The 18,144-nt window shown below is 46.3% G+C and overlaps 1 protein-coding gene across 1 annotated transcript in view; it reads right to left on the bottom strand.

Moving 5' to 3' along the window:
- FAM234B (family with sequence similarity 234 member B) overlaps nucleotides 1-18,144 on the bottom strand; it is a 34,268-nt gene that overhangs the window by 5,842 nt on the left and 10,282 nt on the right. Inside the window, exons 2-10 of the mRNA XM_040642177.1 lie at nucleotides 16,633-17,031; nucleotides 13,255-13,353; nucleotides 10,713-10,901; nucleotides 9,333-9,463; nucleotides 5,605-5,752; nucleotides 5,121-5,262; nucleotides 3,952-4,095; nucleotides 3,699-3,780; nucleotides 449-604 (exon numbers count right to left, since the gene is read on the bottom strand). Of these exons, the coding sequence (XP_040498111.1) occupies nucleotides 449-604; nucleotides 3,699-3,780; nucleotides 3,952-4,095; nucleotides 5,121-5,262; nucleotides 5,605-5,752; nucleotides 9,333-9,463; nucleotides 10,713-10,901; nucleotides 13,255-13,353; nucleotides 16,633-17,031 (1,490 nt within the window). The remainder of the gene's footprint in view (nucleotides 1-448; nucleotides 605-3,698; nucleotides 3,781-3,951; nucleotides 4,096-5,120; nucleotides 5,263-5,604; nucleotides 5,753-9,332; nucleotides 9,464-10,712; nucleotides 10,902-13,254; nucleotides 13,354-16,632; nucleotides 17,032-18,144) is intronic.

Below are 18,144 nucleotides of genomic sequence, written 5' to 3'. Positions count from 1 at the left end.
TGGCCATCCCCGCCCCACACCGTTTCTGCAGACTCAGTTTATTCGCCTCGAAGCCCAGCCTCGCCCGCCATGAAAGCTCCTCTGCCCATTCCAGACCAGTCACAGTGCCTTCTCTTTGACTGTAGCACATGTGAAGCATCTGGAAATCCGGACCTAGCATCTTGAGAGGACTTATCCTCTATCTAGCCTCCCGCCGTCAGCAGCCGGTGGCCAGGGGCTGCGGGCAGCGTTCACAGCGCTCGGCTGAAAGGCAAGGCCAGGGCGAGCAGAGCTCAGGAAGAAGCAGGTTCCAGCCCTGCCCACTCGGGTGCTGCCGTGTTTGACCCCCACCCCCTGGGAAGCGTGGCTGCCCCACTAACCCTCCAGACCCAGTCAGCCTCGCAGAGCAGCTGTCATCTCCCCTAGGGACAAAAGGACCCCCGGCCCCACGCCCGCCAGGCTCACTCACAGAACTGGGAGATGCTGCTGACATCCCCTCAGCCCAGAAGAGGAAGACAGACTTCTGGTCTGAAGTAACTGCCGAGGTGGCTGGCGTCTCTTTCATGTGACAGGGAGCAGTGTAACTCCAGGAAATGGAGCCTGAGTCTCCATCCACCACCATCATCTGCAAAAGAGGAGACAGTGAGTACAGCCCACCTTCAGAAAGGCGGCAGGCTGGGGCACCTGGGTGGCTCGGTCAGTGCGGCAACCAACTCTTGATTTCAGCTCAGGTCGTGATCTCAGGGTTGCGAGATGGAGCCCCACGTCGGCTCTGCACCGGGCACGGAGACTGCTCAAGCTTCGCTCTCCCTCTCCTTCTGCCCCTCCCCCCACTCCCTCTCTTAAAAATAAGGCAGCAGGCCAAGAAAACACACAAAAGAATGAAAACCCACATATATTAACAGGTTGAGCTTATTACATGTGAACAAACTTGGCGTTCAGAGAGCATTAAACAGCGACGAGGGACCAGACCTGGTTTTCTGCAGCCCTGGTCCCCATTTTGTAGAGTTTAAAGGTCTGCTGAATTCTCAGGTGGGAAGAGAACATGATAAATCATTCGATCCACCTCTTGTTCTGCAGAGGATAGAATGGCGGCTCGGGGACGGACTGGAACTCAGGACTGTTCGGTGTCTGTGGCAGTCCTGGTGCAGAGAGCGCAGCCCTTTGGAGGGGAGGCGCTGTAACCAGATGCCCACAGCAGCGCCTCCTTCCCTCCCACGCCCGCAGCGCCCACGGAGGGGACAGTGACTGAGTGGACGCCTGTCCTAGGCGCCATGCTGCAAGCTCTATGGGTTCGACTCCTGGGTGTCACGCGTAGGTCCCTCACCCCCAGGCTGGCCTCAAATTCAAAAGAGCACATCGAGACAGGCAAACAAATGAACCAAGAGAAAATACATTCCTCAGCTGCATCTCTTCACAGGATAATGAAGGGACCAAGCTCGTAATTCCTGGCCACACTTCTATCTCCTTTTCACCCCAAATACCTCGTACCTCACAGTTTTAGAGCCTCTCCTTGGCCCAAATCCACAAGAAACTCCCCACCCCCCTCCAGCCCCTGTCTTTATGGCCCCTTCCCTCAGTCTCTGGTCTTCGCTAAGGGGAAGGACTGCACGCCTGTCAGCAACCACTTCCCTACTCTTCCAGCCCTCGGTCCGCCTTCTGTGGCCTGCTCAGACTCTGCCACACAAAAGGTCCTGGCGCCACCTGGAGGGACAGACTCCCCCCAGCCAGCAGTTCAAGATGCCCTTTGGTGGTTTGGGAGAAAAGTCTTGAGACACCACACTAAAAAACTGTATCCAGTCAAACACACATTATTTAACTGTCATGATAACCCCAGGAAGACAGGTGATACCATCACCCCCACTTTATAGACATAGAATCCACAGTTACGTGAGAGTATGTTATTTGCCCAAGGCCACCACTAAGTAGTGGAGCCAGGATTAAATTCCAGGTCCAAACCCGCAGCATCTCAGCTTTTTTTTTTTTTTTAAGATTTTATTTATTTATTTGAAAGAGACAGAGACAGCCAGCGAGAGAGGGAACACAAGCAGGGGGAGTGGGAGAGGAAGAAGCAGGCTCACAGCGGAGGAGCCTGATGTGGGGCTCGATCCCATAACGCCGGGATCACGCCCTGAGCCGAAGGCAGACGCTTACCCGCTGTGCCACCCAGGCGCCCCAGCATCTCAGCTCTTAATCAAGCTATGTATACCCTCTCCCTTAAACCTGCTGGGAATGCCAATGAAAATGGCAATCTCTACCTGAAATTCTTTCAAAACACAATCGGACATTGCATCTTTCCTGCACAGCACCGCTGGAAGACTCCCCCTGAAGTGATGCCTTTATCATCAGATCTGTCCTCCGCTCAGGACCAAATAACCCTACTGCCTCCCAATCGTCACCTAAATGCTGCAGCCCTGCTTTTCAGGGCCTTCCATCAGCTGAGCTCACTCGGATCTCTCTGGCGGAAATGCCCCTCAGCCTCTCTTTATATATGGATCCAGCAAACCACTTCTCTGCTTTCATGACGTGAACATCTAGCCCACAACCAGCATGAAGCACCTCTTGACTCCCTTCACTCTATCTGCTCCCCACGCCCCCGTGGCATTGTGCGGACCTCCATTACAGCACTCAGCACACGTGGGAGAGCTGTGAGCCTACAGGCACCCCAGTGACTACGAACGACACGAGACCGGGGGCTTGTCTTCATCATCGCTGTGTCTCCAAAGACCTTATCAGTGCATCTGCACGGAACTTGGCAGACATTAGAGGCGATGATTAAGTGTTAGGTTGGGTCCCAGGGAACAGTGTGCAATATATATATACATATTTTACAGTGAAGATAAACCAAAAAGCTAGGTTAATTATAAAAAAGAAATCTTAAAAACTCTAATTCTCCCTGTAATAAGAATGAAAACTGGGGGCGCCTGGGTGGCTCAGTCAGTTAAGCATCCAACTCTTGATTTCGGCTCAGGTCATGATCTCAGGGTGGTGAGACGGAGCCCCACATCGGCTCCTCGCTGGGTACGGAGTCTGCTTGAGATTCTCCCTCCCCCTCTCTGTCTGCCCCTCCCCATGCTCAGGTGTGTACGTCCATGCTCTCTCTCTCTCTCAAATAAATCTTTAAAAAAAAAAAAAAAAAGAATGAAAACTTCCTATCCAATCATATGTCTTCACAATATGCAACCTCACGTAAAATCAGAAGGATCTATTCAGTGTCCCTGGAACATGCACGACCTCTGGTGTCGGTGTTCTTGACCCGACAGGCCTTCCCATCCCCCTGCTCATATAAGTATAATTCAACTTTCAAGGTTCTGCTCATCATTTTTCCCTCCCTTACTAAGTCCTCCATAACAACCCAGCGACCCCAGATACCCCGCCTTCTCTGAAATCTTAGGAAGCTATGTACTGAAGTACGAAGTTTATTTACGCCTGTCTTTCCCCACCAAGAGACTTCAGAAGGTTCCTGCTGCCTAACTGTAAGTTAAGAATTCAGAAGAGGGAATTCACGTACAGCAAGGAGGTTAGCTGGGAAAGCTTCCGACGCTATAGATTTTAGCACTAAAGTGTGAGTCTTCATTTTATCCAACAGCTAGGCTTCGAGTTCTCTGAAGGAAGGGACCACATCTTAGGGTCTTACTTCTCACAGTGCCTAGCGTATGGCTGGACACAGGAAATGCACTTTATAGATGTTTTCATTGATTTCAGTCGCAGAGTTTTACCTTTTTCATCCCAACTCCATCCTGTATCTGGAGAAGGAAGTCTAAGGTCTGATCATCAGTAAAATACCCAGGCGTAGGCTGGCTGCAAAGGAGAACAAAGCCATCAGTAGTGAAGCCGCAGAAGAGGAAAACCAGGACTTCTTTCTCCCTCTTCTCCTGCACCACCCCCGATATCAAGCAATTGCTCTGGGCAATTTTTAAACGTGGGAAAGCAGATCAAAACAGCAACCCTTAGGAGGAGCCCACGGCAAACCTGTGCAGGCCTTGCAGGCTCAGTGTCCAGGAAGGGGTAAGATTTTGCCCCCGAAGCAGGACGAGGCCTTGTCTGGTCGTAATCAGGAGGTTGCTGCAGTTGGAGTCAGGTGCCTCCACCATCTGCAGTAGCTCAACACCATCACTGAATTAAACAGGACCCAACAGTCAGTCTCCCGCTTGGATGAGATTCCGGACCCACAAACTGGGGCTCTTTCTCTCGGGGTACATGTTTCTATATACTCCTGTATTCACTTCCCATCACTATCTGATCGAGGGGGGCACTCTGTCATTCCAGTTGAGTCTCATTTTAGAAAGCAAGAATCCCTGGAAAATTCATGCAAGTTCAAAAGGAACTTCCAGGAGAAGGGCTGCGGAGCCAGATCTCTCACTTCAGATACTCTGGGCACGATAACAGAGCCAAGGATAATGGCAGGGAAGCGGAGGGAGACCTGGACAGGAGGCCTGAGACTGTCCCCAAGCTTGGACAGCAACTTGTGGTCTACACTGCATCGAATTATTTCTTTTTCTGGACAACTGGGACCATTCGATTTAACACCTGCCCAATTGACTGGAACAATGCGATACTGCCTGAGAAAATGCTAGAAAATGCTAGAAAATGATCTGACACATCTGATAGAAGAGAATGAAGACAATCACTACCCAGGCCTGGGGTTAAATGGGTAAAATCCACTGCATGGACAGGCGACATGTTTTTGATTAAAAAATAAACAAGAATAAAAGATAAGAGTTCATGGCTGCTAGCCTTGCTCCTGCCAAAATGATTCTTCAACTAAGAGAAAAACACAGAAAAAGAGTAGGGCAGATACTTCAGCCCAGTTTTACAAGCAGGTTTTTTACATAAATCTCTCTCCCTGCCTGAAGGTCTCCCCATCTCAGCCTGCCCCGCTCTGACTCAGAACACTCAACAAATAGCCTTCTTTGCAGTCTGTGTGCAGAGCGACCACAAATCATGATCACCAGCACAGCTTTCAGCACGCTGTGTCACCAAGAAAAGAACGTCTCTACCTCACCAGATCGTATTAAGGCTGGCACTGTCTCCCCCCACACCTCGGCCCCCTTATTCACCGGCCCGAGCAAACGTGGAGACTCCACGGCTCGCGAGATCTCAGGAGACTCAACTGTGACAAGGTCAGACACCTGCCCTACCTGTAAATGTCAATGAGCTCGGACAGGTTGATGGATCTTCGCTTCTCCCATTCTGGCTCTTCTATCTGCAGAGAAGGTGGTAAGCTGTCTCGATTTTGGGCCTGAACAAAAATGTCCCGCAGGGCGACAGCTTGGATATTTCCTAGCACCACAGGAAGAACCAACACTGAGAAGCTGAATTTACTAGAACTCTCCCAGGGTGAGGATCTGAGCGAGAGACACAGAGCCTGATCAGATGGGTCTCACAGGGTCCGCCCAGACCGGTCCAACACGGAATAGGGAAGGGATGGAGCAGACACCGGACAAAGAGACTTCTCTTTGGAGAAGGCAGCCGGGGAAAGCAGAGTTAATAACCGGCAATGGTGGGGGGAGAGTGCGAGGCCCTGGGGACAGGAGGTGGTGAAAGGGCTGGTATCAGCAATTAAAAGGAGGCCTACCACACACACAGATGGGGAACAGCAGCAAGACTAGCTTTGCTTCTTACCAAAGCCAAACAGGATGTAGACAGCCCCATTTGTGGTGACATAAACCTGAGGGCCAATCAGATTCCCCACTCCCACGATGCTGTACTTCACGGGCCGGCCCACTGGACTCCCTGTCCGGCTGGACACCAGCAGAAAGCACAGATCTGGCTGAAGAAGGGAAAAAATGGAGTCAGTAGATGCCGTGTCGTTTCCTAACCAAGCAGTTTCTCCAGAAGTCGCTACTTTCTCATTAGCTAAGGGTTCAGAAACCCTTCCCAAAGTCGGAAAGCACAAAGCCAAACCTGCTTCATTTTTTCCCCCGGAAGCAAGAAATTGAAGCCAACATTTCCATTCCCTTGGTAGATATGTGCAAAAACCATCTTTGTGGTAGCCCAGGCAGTTTCTCTGAAGCTCGGTTGTTGCTTGATGAACAGTCTTCTGAGGCACAGAATTCTGGCCCAGAGCTAACTAAAGGACAGCTGACTCCCGGGTCTCTACTCTCCTACTCAGAAATCCAGTAATATTTGGTCCCAGCTAAAATCAATACAGGCAGCCTCTCCCATCATAACATTACACGGTTAGCCTGCCTGGCTGCTATCAACCTTACTCTCAAGCAGAGATCAGCAAACCTGTCCTGTGAAGAGCCAAATGGTAAACACTGTAGGTTTTGCAAGCCGGATGATTTCTGAAGCAACTAGTCGACCACAATAGCATGAAAGCAACCATGGATAATAATAAAAGAATAGGCATGACTGTGCTCCAATAAAACTTTATTTACAAAAACAGGCAGGGGGCCAAATTTGGCTTACAGGTCACAGTTTGCCAACCCCTGCTCTAGAGGGTTTTCTTTAAAGAGTAGAGTCACTAGTTGGGAAATACGAGAATTGTAGTGATATCCTGACTTCAGTAAAGATTTGACAAAGTTTAGCATCATGAATTCTTTTGGACAAGATAAAAAGATATGGTTTTCAGTGTACCCAGAGTGAGTCAATGCCAATCCAGAGGGAGATTTTTGTGGAATGTCACAACACTCTACTATTGTCCCATTCCTACTGATCATTCTCATCAAAGACTTGAATGAATAGCTTATCTCAAGCTTATCACAAAGCTGAAAGGGATAGCTAATACGCTGTATGACAAACTCAAAATTCAAAGAAGTCTTAGGCTTGGAAGATGAGTCAAAATCTGAAAGAAGAAATGGGGCCATTAATTAATTGATTAATTAAACGGTGTGGGTGCTTTAACGGATTATAAACAAAAACTAAATCTTAGACTATCACAATCTTCAGCTGCATTAATAGAAATATAAAGCCTATATCAAAAGAAGCAACAATTTCCTTACATTGATGTAACTGGTTAGGGTACCATTTTCAGATACAGGTACGACATTTTAAAAGAAACATGGATAAAATGGAGTGCAAAGGGAAAGAAAGCGAGAAAGAGAGGGATCTAGGTTTCATGTTGCATGGGGGATAGTATGAGAAATTGGGGGTACTTAGCCTTGCGAGTAGCAGGCTTAGTGGGATGAGACTAAGGCTAATGGGCTTCTATGCAGAAAGAGGATTAGATTCGTTCAAAGTAGCCAAAGCTGAAACAGTCAGTAGAAGCTATGAGAAAGCAAATTCTCACCAATATCACAGAATTCTCTAGACCTGACCAAAAGTGAAATGAACTGTCTTACAAATCAGTGATATTCCCATTAGCCTGAGGACTCGAGGAGAGTATGGGTGCCAATGCATCTGGAATACTGTATAGAGATTATAACATGGTGTGAGGCGGTCAACCACATGGCTTTGAGGTCCCTTCCCACTAATGTTCTAGACCAAATCAGTTGCTCTAACCCCAAACCATCAGTTCCTCTGTCTCAAGCCCACCTCACTCTAAACCCAGACCTAAGAATGCAATCAGTCTAAATCATAGATCTAATATGTTCCATTACTTAAGAAGAGAGAGCCTTCCATACTATAGCTCAGAGTAAACCACAGCTTAGGTTCCCCAGGCTCTTTGTGGCTGGCATTAGAGGTCAAAACAGGGCAGTATAAAGGTGAGGCTACTGCTCTAAACCCATTGCTTCTCTAAGATTTTTTTAGTACTATCACTTTTCAGACAGAATGGAGGCTATTCATACCTCTACACTATGTGTAAATAAGTAAATTCTGTGAGGCAAGTTGGACAGGACACTTTGCATAGAGTAGGAAATTTCTCCAACAGAGGCTGCCTCACTGTGGAGGGTCCCTAAAAGCCTGAACCTCTAGCCTGTCAACTACCACTGGCTAAGAAGAAGCCAATAGGGTATGAAGGCCAAAATTTTCAAACTTGCTCAGGATATAGAAACTTGTTCAATTTCTTGCTATGCCTCTGCTAACCATACTTCATTAAATCATTAAAAAGAAACTCCCCATGCTTCCCACGTTTAGGACCTTCAGATAATCACTCCCTGGTGGATGCAGTTACTGAAATTTTCCCTAGACCTTGGTCTCTTTATTCACAATGACTGGGATAAAAAAAAAGATTATGTAACTATTTGTCGAGTTTTTGGTTCAATCTACCTTGAGACCAACTTGCTAGTGGAAGGAAAACTAACAGAAAGTACCCTTTGAACTACCTAGCCTTCAGAAATTTACCTTACTTCTTTGCTCTCATCTTACAAAGTATCACCAGATGTACTCGACCACCGTGCCCAAAACCTGTGCCTGGAGAAGCACTTTCCGTTTGTTTACAGTGCTCCTGGCAGAAAAGCAGAAACTACTGATAGATTTCATTCTATTCAAAGTCATTTTAGTTGCAGATTTTATCACTACTCCAGTATATGCATTACAAAAGTCACAACAGCAAACACGAGGTCTTTTAAAATTAAAATAAGCTACCAAATGAAGCAAAATGATCTATATTCACATTTTCCCACAAATTATTTACCAATTATTCAATTCTTTCATCCACAAGCATTTCCTGGCAAACACACATAGGAAGTCTGAGAAAAAGTCTTAAAGGAACTTTGAAACAAGCTCGAAGAAAAGTGTTAGGAGTAAAAACTTAAAATGGAGATAAGTCTGGTCATTAATGTTTTCTTTCCTGTGAGTTAGGAAGGAAAACTCCTATTATTCGATCTGTGCACAGGATAATGAGTTCCAGCACACGGAAGCTCCAGCAAAGCATAATCAAGGAGCATGATCTAAGGACAAGTATACTAGACTCAAAGTCTGTATTGTCATAGCCCATGTTACAACTATTCTTTCTTAGGCCATTGTTGTTATCACTTATTCAACATATGATGTTTCCCATATATATTTTATGAACTGTCTTATTGTTTTATATAAAGGTTAAGTATACATAATATAACTAACAATACACCCACACGGTAAAAAATAGGCACTACTATAGGTTCTTCAAATACGTTAGCTCCTACTTTCACAATAACCCTGTTCATAGATAGAACGTTCCCATGTTATATCTTGGAGAGATTCCATGGCTTGCCCAAGGCCACAGAGCTACAGTGGAGCAGGAATTTAAACACAGACCTCTCCGGCTCCGAAACTTCACCATGCCACAATCAATGGGAACATAATGAGACTGCCGGGAAAATGGGTTCATGATGGCAATTTATTCATTAAATCTCCCAGAGAGAATTTTCTTAAACCTAAGCCTTTGTAAAAAGGTTTCAAGCAGCACTTATAATAACAATACTAGGAACTGACTGAAATTGAAGCACTTCCTCTGAGAAACAGAGACCATTTCACGTAGAGCATACCTGCAATTCCCCAATGGCCAGAACGACAAGATCTCTAACGCCATCTTCATCCAAGTCCGGCAACACCACCCCTGGGGCAGCCAGGGTACCATTGGATAAGTAGTTTGGGTTTAAAGTCCAAATGGCTTTCCCTGGGGGGGCACAAATAGGCTGATCACAATGACGGCTTTTGGCCTCTGGAAAAGGCAGATGCAATGCTCCCGGGTCAGAAAAGAGAAACTCAATGGGCAAACGACAGATGGCAACTCCTTTTCTTTTAATCTTACTGGGGATGAAGGGAGCAGGGGGTGTGAGCTGAAATCCTCAAGTGTCTGACTAATAAACCCATGTGATAACTTCACACCTAGGTTTTTTGTTTTTTTTTTTTAAAGATTTTATTTATTTATGTGACAGAGAGACAGCCAGCGAGAGAGGAAACATAGCAGCGGGAGTGGGAGAGGAAGAAGCAGGCTCCCAGCGGAGGAGCCTGATGTGGGACTCGATCCCGGAACGCCGGGATCACGCCCTGAGCCGAAGGCAGATGCTTAACGACTGCGCTACCCAGGCGCCCCCCTCACACCTAGGTTTTTTAGATAAAATGGAGGCACTGAAGTCTCTCTAAGAAAGAGGAGCCCACTTGTCTGAGGCAGAGGAATGGATCTGTTAGAGATTATTACAAATATTAAGGAACCATCCAGGGGAATCGAACCAGACCAACTCTCTCTCCTACCACATGTTCAAATAAGCAGGGAAATCATAGGAGGTTTTCAAAATGACTTCAGCTCTGCAGTTAATTCACATTTAAATTTTTTTTACTCAGAACTACCCCGCTACCAAATTCCAACCTCTAAAACTAGGAAGGTTGCTATGTATTCAGCTTCGGTCAAGTCCACAGCGTTAAAAAGCAGTACACTTATGGTTTTGTATGGGGCCTTCGTTATATTTGATTCTTTCTCATTCTTCATGTCATGGAGGTCTAAATATAGTAAGAAGTTAAAAGGCCAAATCAACATGCATCAACAAACCTCAGTTTCTTCCCTGACCTTTTTCGAAGTGGTTAATGGCCAAGTTTACATATGGGCCCCATCTACATCAAATAGGAAGAGACAAAGCGCAGCTGTCTTTTGTAACAGAGTAGGAGGACTACTTAGAAACCAAAAGCCTCAGGGTAGTTTCTGTTTGGGTAACTCAGCTTAGCCCCATCCTATCACCAAACAGGTTTAACCATGATCTATCACTCACCCTATTCAAACCCTTTCTGTTTACCCTAAATCCACCTTCCAAAGTAGTAAAATCAGACTTTGCACCATGTGGGAGTGGAAAGGTCCCCTCCATACGAGATTGTTCTGATCCGAGATTAACAGCTCACTGGAACAGAGACTTCCGTGGAATGATCTTTACCTGATGTCGCATTGAATGCACGGAACATTTTGTGTGTCCCTGTCACAAGGCAGATGGTTTCAGCCATGCTTCCTGGCATCAGATCCAAACACGTAATGTCCCGGGCCTCCTCGGGGAGGGGACTCGACCAGAGTGTGCTGCCATTCATCCCCGAAAGGCACACGAGAACAGCAGCTGGCTTTGAGACACCTAAAAGCACACAAGAGACACAACAAAGGAAAGGAGAGAAGGTAACAGTCCAGATGGAGCAGGAAGCCAAAAAACCACAAGTAAATGGTGCTGAGGCAGCAACTCGCACCCGTGTATTCCACAGCCTTCCATATTCCTGGCGCCAAGTCTGAACAACAGGGTACCTATCATATCTGCTTAACACATTCCTCGTGTCAGACGAGATGCTGTGGACCTCTTCCAGGCCACGCTTGCTTACGTGTCTGTCACGTCGGCCCCCACTAAATAGTCATATCCTTCACATTCATTTCTGTAGTCTCAGTGCCTCGCAGAGCACCTAGCACATACAGCAACCAAGCAATCATTTGCTGAATAAAAGACAGGAGCAAAATCCAGAATATGGGAAAGTCATTGTTGAGAACACCACCACCAACAAAATCAAGAGGGAAGGGCATGCTCGGAAAAGTGAGACCGACCTGGAACACGTACAGAGCAGGGAGTAAAGAAATACCTGCATTCTCATTGTTGCTAGTAAGTGCTCCCTGAACGCACAAAAAGTAAGTATTTTAAAAATAAACCTGAAGATTACAACTTAGCAATGATTAGTAGGTCTTCCCGGTCTAGAGTCCCATGGAATCGGCTGATACAGCTTCAGTAGTTTCCCAAGAATACTTGGGAAAACTTAAGGGCCAAGGACATGAACTCTAGAGACAGTCTCTCAGCTACACCGTTTGGATCCCAGCTCTACCATCTACCAGGTATGGAACTTTGAGCCCCTTCCTTAACCTCCCTATGTCTCGGTTTCCCCATCTGCAAATAGGGGTGATAATATTAGTCTACCCCTAATTAAGAATTATATGGAGGGATAAATTCATTCATAACATTTGTTATGTACTTACACTAGTGCTTTGTCTACAGGAAGTACCATATATTAGCTCTATTCTTTTTATAATCTGTAACCAAATCAGGCTGGTCCGTATTGTGTCCAAACCCATAGCCTTGCCATACGAGTCCATACCAAATGATTAAAAAAAAATCTCTGAATCTAAAAGTGGAAGGGGAAAATTTTTGCTTCGAAGGTTAATGAGTCATAGGCAGAAAAAAAATGTAATTAAAGTCGATTAAAGTCAAAAGTCAACCTTCGAGGCTGAAGGTCCTCTCTGTAAACAGATCTATTCTTAAATCGCTTCTACGTATTACACAAGACTCAGGAAGGTACTTCTAATAACACCAGAGAAGCAGGCAGCCTACAATTCTCTAAAACATACCTTGACTATCCCAGGGCCTGGATGATTAAAAAGTAGCTACTAGGGCATCCTCAGCCTCAAACCACAGTTACTGTATCAGTTTATAGACTGCAGGCTGCACCCACTTTAATGGATGCTGCAGGACAAACCAGGAGCCCCAGGTACCTATGTTGAAAATGCAACCTCCTTTTTTTTTTCTTCAGTTGATGTGTATCAGCACACTCAATCAGGTTAAGTCGGGTAAGGTTTAATAAAGAGATTATTTACAAAGATATGGTCAGGGTGTAGAGAAACCATGCGGGATAGCACAGTCCCTCAGAACTATAACCGCTTCCAGGCCCAAAGAGACAGGAGAGGAAGTGATTCCTGAAATCCAGAAAAAGAAAGTCCACCTTAAGAGAGGATGTGACCTATGATCAAGGATGTAGCCTGCCTGAGGTCACCCTGCTGGGGAGGGAGCCAAGGGAATAAAAAACCTCTCCTCATTCTCTTCCTCTCCTCCAATTTCTTGCCTATGCTCCTTATTGGCCAAACCCAACTGGAAATTGGCAGGCAAGGGAGCCTGTTGACCTAATGCATGCTGGTCAGCCTTCCAAAGCAGACAGCAGGATGGAGAGGAGAGAGAGAGAGAGGAGTAAACAGAAGCAATAAAAAGAAAGCACCCGGCCACGGTAATGTGGGTAAAAATATTTTAGAACATGAACAAGAAGTTTTCTACTGGGGATGAGAAGGTAGGATTGTGTCAACATTTACTGTAATCTAAGAAGCAATGGAAAATTGGCTGGGAGAAAACACAAGAACCTTAAGAACTATTGCTGTTCATTGCAAGTGTGTGGACAAGTCACTTCTCCTCTGGGTCTCCCTTTCTTCACAGGACTGGGTGACTACTAAAAGTTCCTGTCAGCTACGGCTCTCCATGATTTCTTTAAAGGAGCTTTACTTACATGCAGGAGCTTTCTGATAAAGTTTGTCATGTGTGATAGACCCATGATGACTTTCTCTTCACTCCAGACCCTTTTCCACAGTGCCCTTCAGGAGACAACCCTGATGTTTTCTCTTAGCTCACAGCCCCTCCAATCAGTGAGCTTCTCCTGTAGCAGCCTCTAAAAGACGTGCATGTCTCTTACCGATTGCACTCCTGTTCCTTGAAGTTACAAAGGAGAGAAGGACATCACGCAGGCCGTCTCCATTCACATCAGCCAATTCCAATGGAGACAGGTCCCCACCTGATAAACACATCAAAAACAAAAAAAAAGTCCTGAGTTAAGTCACTACAAACCAGTTCTCTGCTGCATGTTAGAAAGGGAACTGACACATGGCACTGCCAGCACCTTCATAAAACCCAGGCAGACTCCTGGTTGCTAGACACAATTCTGCCTATTCCTCTAAGAATACCTAAACTCCCTGCACATTACAGAGAAAACAAATGTAAGAAGACTCTGGAAGGTGGAGAGGAGGTAGGCTGGCTGGGGATTGCAAAGCCCACAGAATGACAAGGTGATGACTCCCCTGGGTTTTCTTCTGGCCTCATATGTCCAGACAAGGTGCTACAGAAGCCGGCAGCCCAGAAATGCCAACAGGTACAGACAAAAAAGGCCCAAGAAAAGCTGGCTCCTCCAGCCATAGGTGCAAGAGGGGAACAGCATCATAAGACAGAAATAAGTTTTATATGTTAACTGTTCCACTCCAACCAAAACGCCACACCCGTAGAACTGTGGCCCCACCCCCAGCCCTACAACAAAGGCTAAGTGGGAGCCTAGACTTCTACCCTCCATCTCCCAACCAGGGTCATGTCAGAGAAGGCCAGGTGGGGAGCCAGGACTTTCCTCCCCACCTAGGGTCCTCCACACGCAAGGGAAGCCTACAGTTCTACCCCACCCGGCATTAATGAGGCAGGCCCCCACCCCTGCCAGAGTGGTGTCAGCAGAGGCCTAGCAGGGAGCCTGGACTTCCAGCCTGGGCAGTGACAAGGTAGACAGTGCTGTCCTGCCCCTCGACAGTGTAGAGTCAGAGGATGCCTGCCAAATACGGAGAGAACTCACCGCGTGGCTGGTGGACGTGTAAATTGGTATAACCACTCTGGAAAGTAATTTAGCATAAACTACCAGGATTGAACACGCACACACCCGACGACCTAGCAGTATCAGTCATAAGTCAGTGCCCGAGAGAAAGTCTTACATGTTGCATCACGAAACATGCACAAGAATCTTCCTAATAGCATTATTTATTTTTTAAAAAACGGAAGCCACCAAAATGTTCATCAGCAGTAAAATGGATCAATAAGTCATGGGATATTCATACCATGGGAAATGAGACAGTGGTAACAATGAATAAACTCTAGTTACAGGGCATCAATATTGAATCTCAAAAAAATGCTTTTATAAACATGCTAAATAAAAGCAAGTCACAGAAGACTGCTTAATTACATTTATATAAATTTCAAAATAGGCAAAACTATTTTACCATGTGGTAAAACTTTAACAAAAAGTAAAGAAATAATGACACAAAACTCAGGACAGTAGAACTCTTTGGCAGGAAGACATAGCTTTGGTGAGGAGGGACACATGGGGGTTTCAAAGGTATTTATAATGTCCTATTTCTTTCTTTTTTTTTTTTTTTTAAGATTTACTTATTTGAGAGAGAGAGAGAGGGAAAGAGAGCAGAAGTGGTAGGGGCAGGGACAGAGGGAGAGGTAGGGAGAGAATCCTCTAGCAGACTCCCCACCAAACATGGAGCCCAACAAGGGGCTTGATCCCAGGACCTTGAGATCATGACTGCACTGAAATCAAGAGCCTGACACTTAACTGACTGAGCCACCCAGGCACCCAAATGTCCCATTTCTTTAACTTGGTGGTGGGTATACCAACAATTTGTTCCTAGTCTTTATACCGTATACCTATAAGAGCTCACTTAGAACCATCAAAAAAAGGGGGGCGCCTGGGTAATTCAGTCAGCTAAGCATCAGCCTGTGGCTCAGGTCATGATCCCAGGGTCCTGGGATTGAGCCCCACGTTGAGCCCCACGTCAGGCTCCCTGCTCAGCAGGACCCTGCTTCTCCCTCTCCTCCCCGCTCATGCTCTCTCTTGCTATCTCTGCTCTCTCTCTCAAATAAATAAAATCTTTAAAAAGAAGAAGGACCATCAAAAAAGGAAGGGAGAGATCCCCACGTGCTGGGAGCAGACCGTAAGTCACATCTGCTCGGTTGTGCCTTGAGAGACAGTAACAGTGAGAACACAGAACTCATCCAAAGCTCAGCCAACTAGGACCAGTGACGTGTCGGTGGTAAAATAGTTCTAGGATCAAGATGAGTATTGTAGGGGAGGGAAAATTTCTCCTCTACCCTCTTAGGATTTCTAGTGGGACCAAGTAACAAAACAGAAAACGAGATAACTGATTAAGAAGACAGATTAACAAAAGGAAAGCATTCAAGTCTATTTAATAAGATTCCCCATGTCCATGGGAGCCCCGACAGAACATAAAGGCCTGCAGCAGAGCTGGCGAGGCCTCAGGGCTTCTGTACTCATTGAACAAAGAGCGGCAGCCCTGGAAAGGGGACCAACACGGTCGAGAAGACTACAGGAAGGTAAGAGTTATTTTAACGAGGTCTGTTTGCACAGATTCCCCTCGGCCTCAACTCCCCGTCTCTGTTGATGAGAATATTTCTTTCTTCCTGGTATGGAGAGGGAATCTTGCACATGGGATTTTCATCTCCTGCTTTCCGGGAAGAATTAAAGGTCAAAGTCAGAGTGCACTCCTTGTGCCTGCTGTTACTCATGTGCCTGCGGCTCAAAATAAACAATATGCCAAAGCGACATATTTTGGGGTGGTGTGTTCCGACCCCCTTTCACCCCAATGAAGTTTACAAAACACAAGACTGCTCAGCACTGACCGCTGAGATGTAATCCCCATTCATGACCCAGAGCAAGCTGTTTCAAAGAAACCTGCTCCAGAATAAGACACAATAGCTAGAATTACTTGGGTGGCACCACCCCAACCACCAGGAGGAAGAAAGGAAACACTGCAAGATAGCAAGTTGATTTTACTTGAAATTATTTTAGATTCAAACCAGGTCAGGCTCCTATCACCAACAAATGCCTGAGGGTCGTAAAAAGCCCTGGCCTCTGGTCTGGCCAGGCCCCGGGCCTTACTTTCTCTGTAAAGAGCCTGTCCTACAGCTTTGTCTCCGCTAATACAGTGTTGGCTGCACTGCAGGGACGCAGCAAACCAATGTTCTGTCCTCTGCATCTAATTAAGACCAACGCCAATAGAAACACAACAGGGCAGTGACCCTCCCGAGTTTCTGGAGCCGTATCAATCTATCTTTTTGTTTCATTTCCAATCTTAACCTCCTAACCACCTCCACACACGGGGAGAGAGGTGTTACATGATACACGTTTATTTGTAGTAAGGACCTGGAGGGAATTTTCAACGTCATCCGAAGTTTTACAGAACTACAGGTAAACATGAAATTTTACAGAATTAGGGCGAGAAATCCTACAACTCACCTCCCTGGGGGCCCAGCTGGCGGCTCCAAGTGCTGTGCAGATCTCTGGGGGGACAGGGGATCAGGAAAGCACATACAAGCACTAGGATCATGGAGATGACCAAAGTTAGCAGAAAGACAGAGGTGCGCACATAAGACACGATGGAAGAGGCTGCCTTCTGCTCCAGGCCCCCAAGGGGTTCCGAGGGGTACCCCTCTGTGGCGACCTCCGAAAGATGTGGCTTTGCAGCCCCCACAGCCTCAGCATCTGAGTCAGGCTCTGGCACCTCTCCCAGAGGGCTCTTCCCGTTTTTGACCCCTCCATTCTTCTGCTGCAAGTTGAGCACAAGATCATCCTCGCTCTCATCACTATCGGCCTGTGTGAGGGGGTCATACTCCCCTAGGTCTGGGCTCTTCTTCCCTGAAACACAGAAAGACAGAGGGTCAGGGTGAACTAGGAAGGAGCAACCCTTACCAACTACACGGCAACTGTGAACACCTAAAAGAACACACAGAAAACAAAACAAATTAAGTTTACAAGTCTAGGTCTTGATGGCCATCTGTAAGAAAGAGAATGGGAGGAAAATGAAAGTCAGGGTTCTGCTTTCATGAGCTTAAAACTGGAAAGAGGGGCGCCTGGGTGGCTCGGTCATTAAGTGTCTGCCTTCGGCTCAGGGCGTGATCCCAGGGTCCTGGGATCTAGCCCCGCACTGGGCTCCCTGCTCCGCTGGGAGCCTGCTTCTTCCTCTCCCACTCCCCCTGCTTGTGTTCCCTCTCTCGCTGGCTGTGTCTCTCTCTGTCAAATACATAAATAAAATCTTTCAAAAAAAAGAAAAAGAAAAGAAAACTGGAAAGAAAACAAAGTGGTAAATTTCAAATACCTTTTTATTTTTTTACTATTTTTTAAAAATATTTTATTTATTTATTTGAGAGAGAGCACAAGCAAGGGAAGCAGCAGAGGAAGAGAGAGAAGCAGGCTCCCCATGGAGTAGGGAGCCCGATGTGGGGCTCGATCCCAGGATCCCAGCATCATGACCTGAGCTGAAGGCAGACACTTAACCAACTGAGCCACCCAGGTGCCCCTGAAATACCTTTTTAGTCTGGGGAAAAACAAAAAAACAAAGCAAAACAACACAAAACAAAACAAAGAAAAACCTCTCTTAATTTCTGTGAATCTCACTAATGAAAAAAGACATGGCTCTTATATCAACCTGCCATATGCCTAATGTGCATATTTACTCTGATTTTCTCAGATCTGTGATGCTTCAATCTTTCCTGGAACTTGCCTAAACTTTAGAATAATTGTTCTCTGTACACTGCTCCTCACAGTCGGATATTTGTGGCTTCCCAATTGTCTCCATGGAAACAACTTGGAAAGCTGAACACTAAACGTCACCTGGAGACGTCTTACGAAAAACTCACTTCTGAGCTTCCTATGATTCTGATGCCCTGTCAGCATGTTTCAGTAAACAGTGTTTACTTTAAAAATGCTATCCTGAGCAAGTATTCTAGGAGGGGAGGGAGCAAGCAGGAA

Source organism: Ursus maritimus, unplaced genomic scaffold (genome assembly GCF_017311325.1).
Source record: "Ursus maritimus isolate PB19 unplaced genomic scaffold, ASM1731132v1 scaffold_26, whole genome shotgun sequence".
Taxonomy (NCBI): Eukaryota; Metazoa; Chordata; class Mammalia; order Carnivora; family Ursidae; genus Ursus; species Ursus maritimus.
This window is presented reverse-complemented; position numbering and strand designations above follow the sequence as displayed.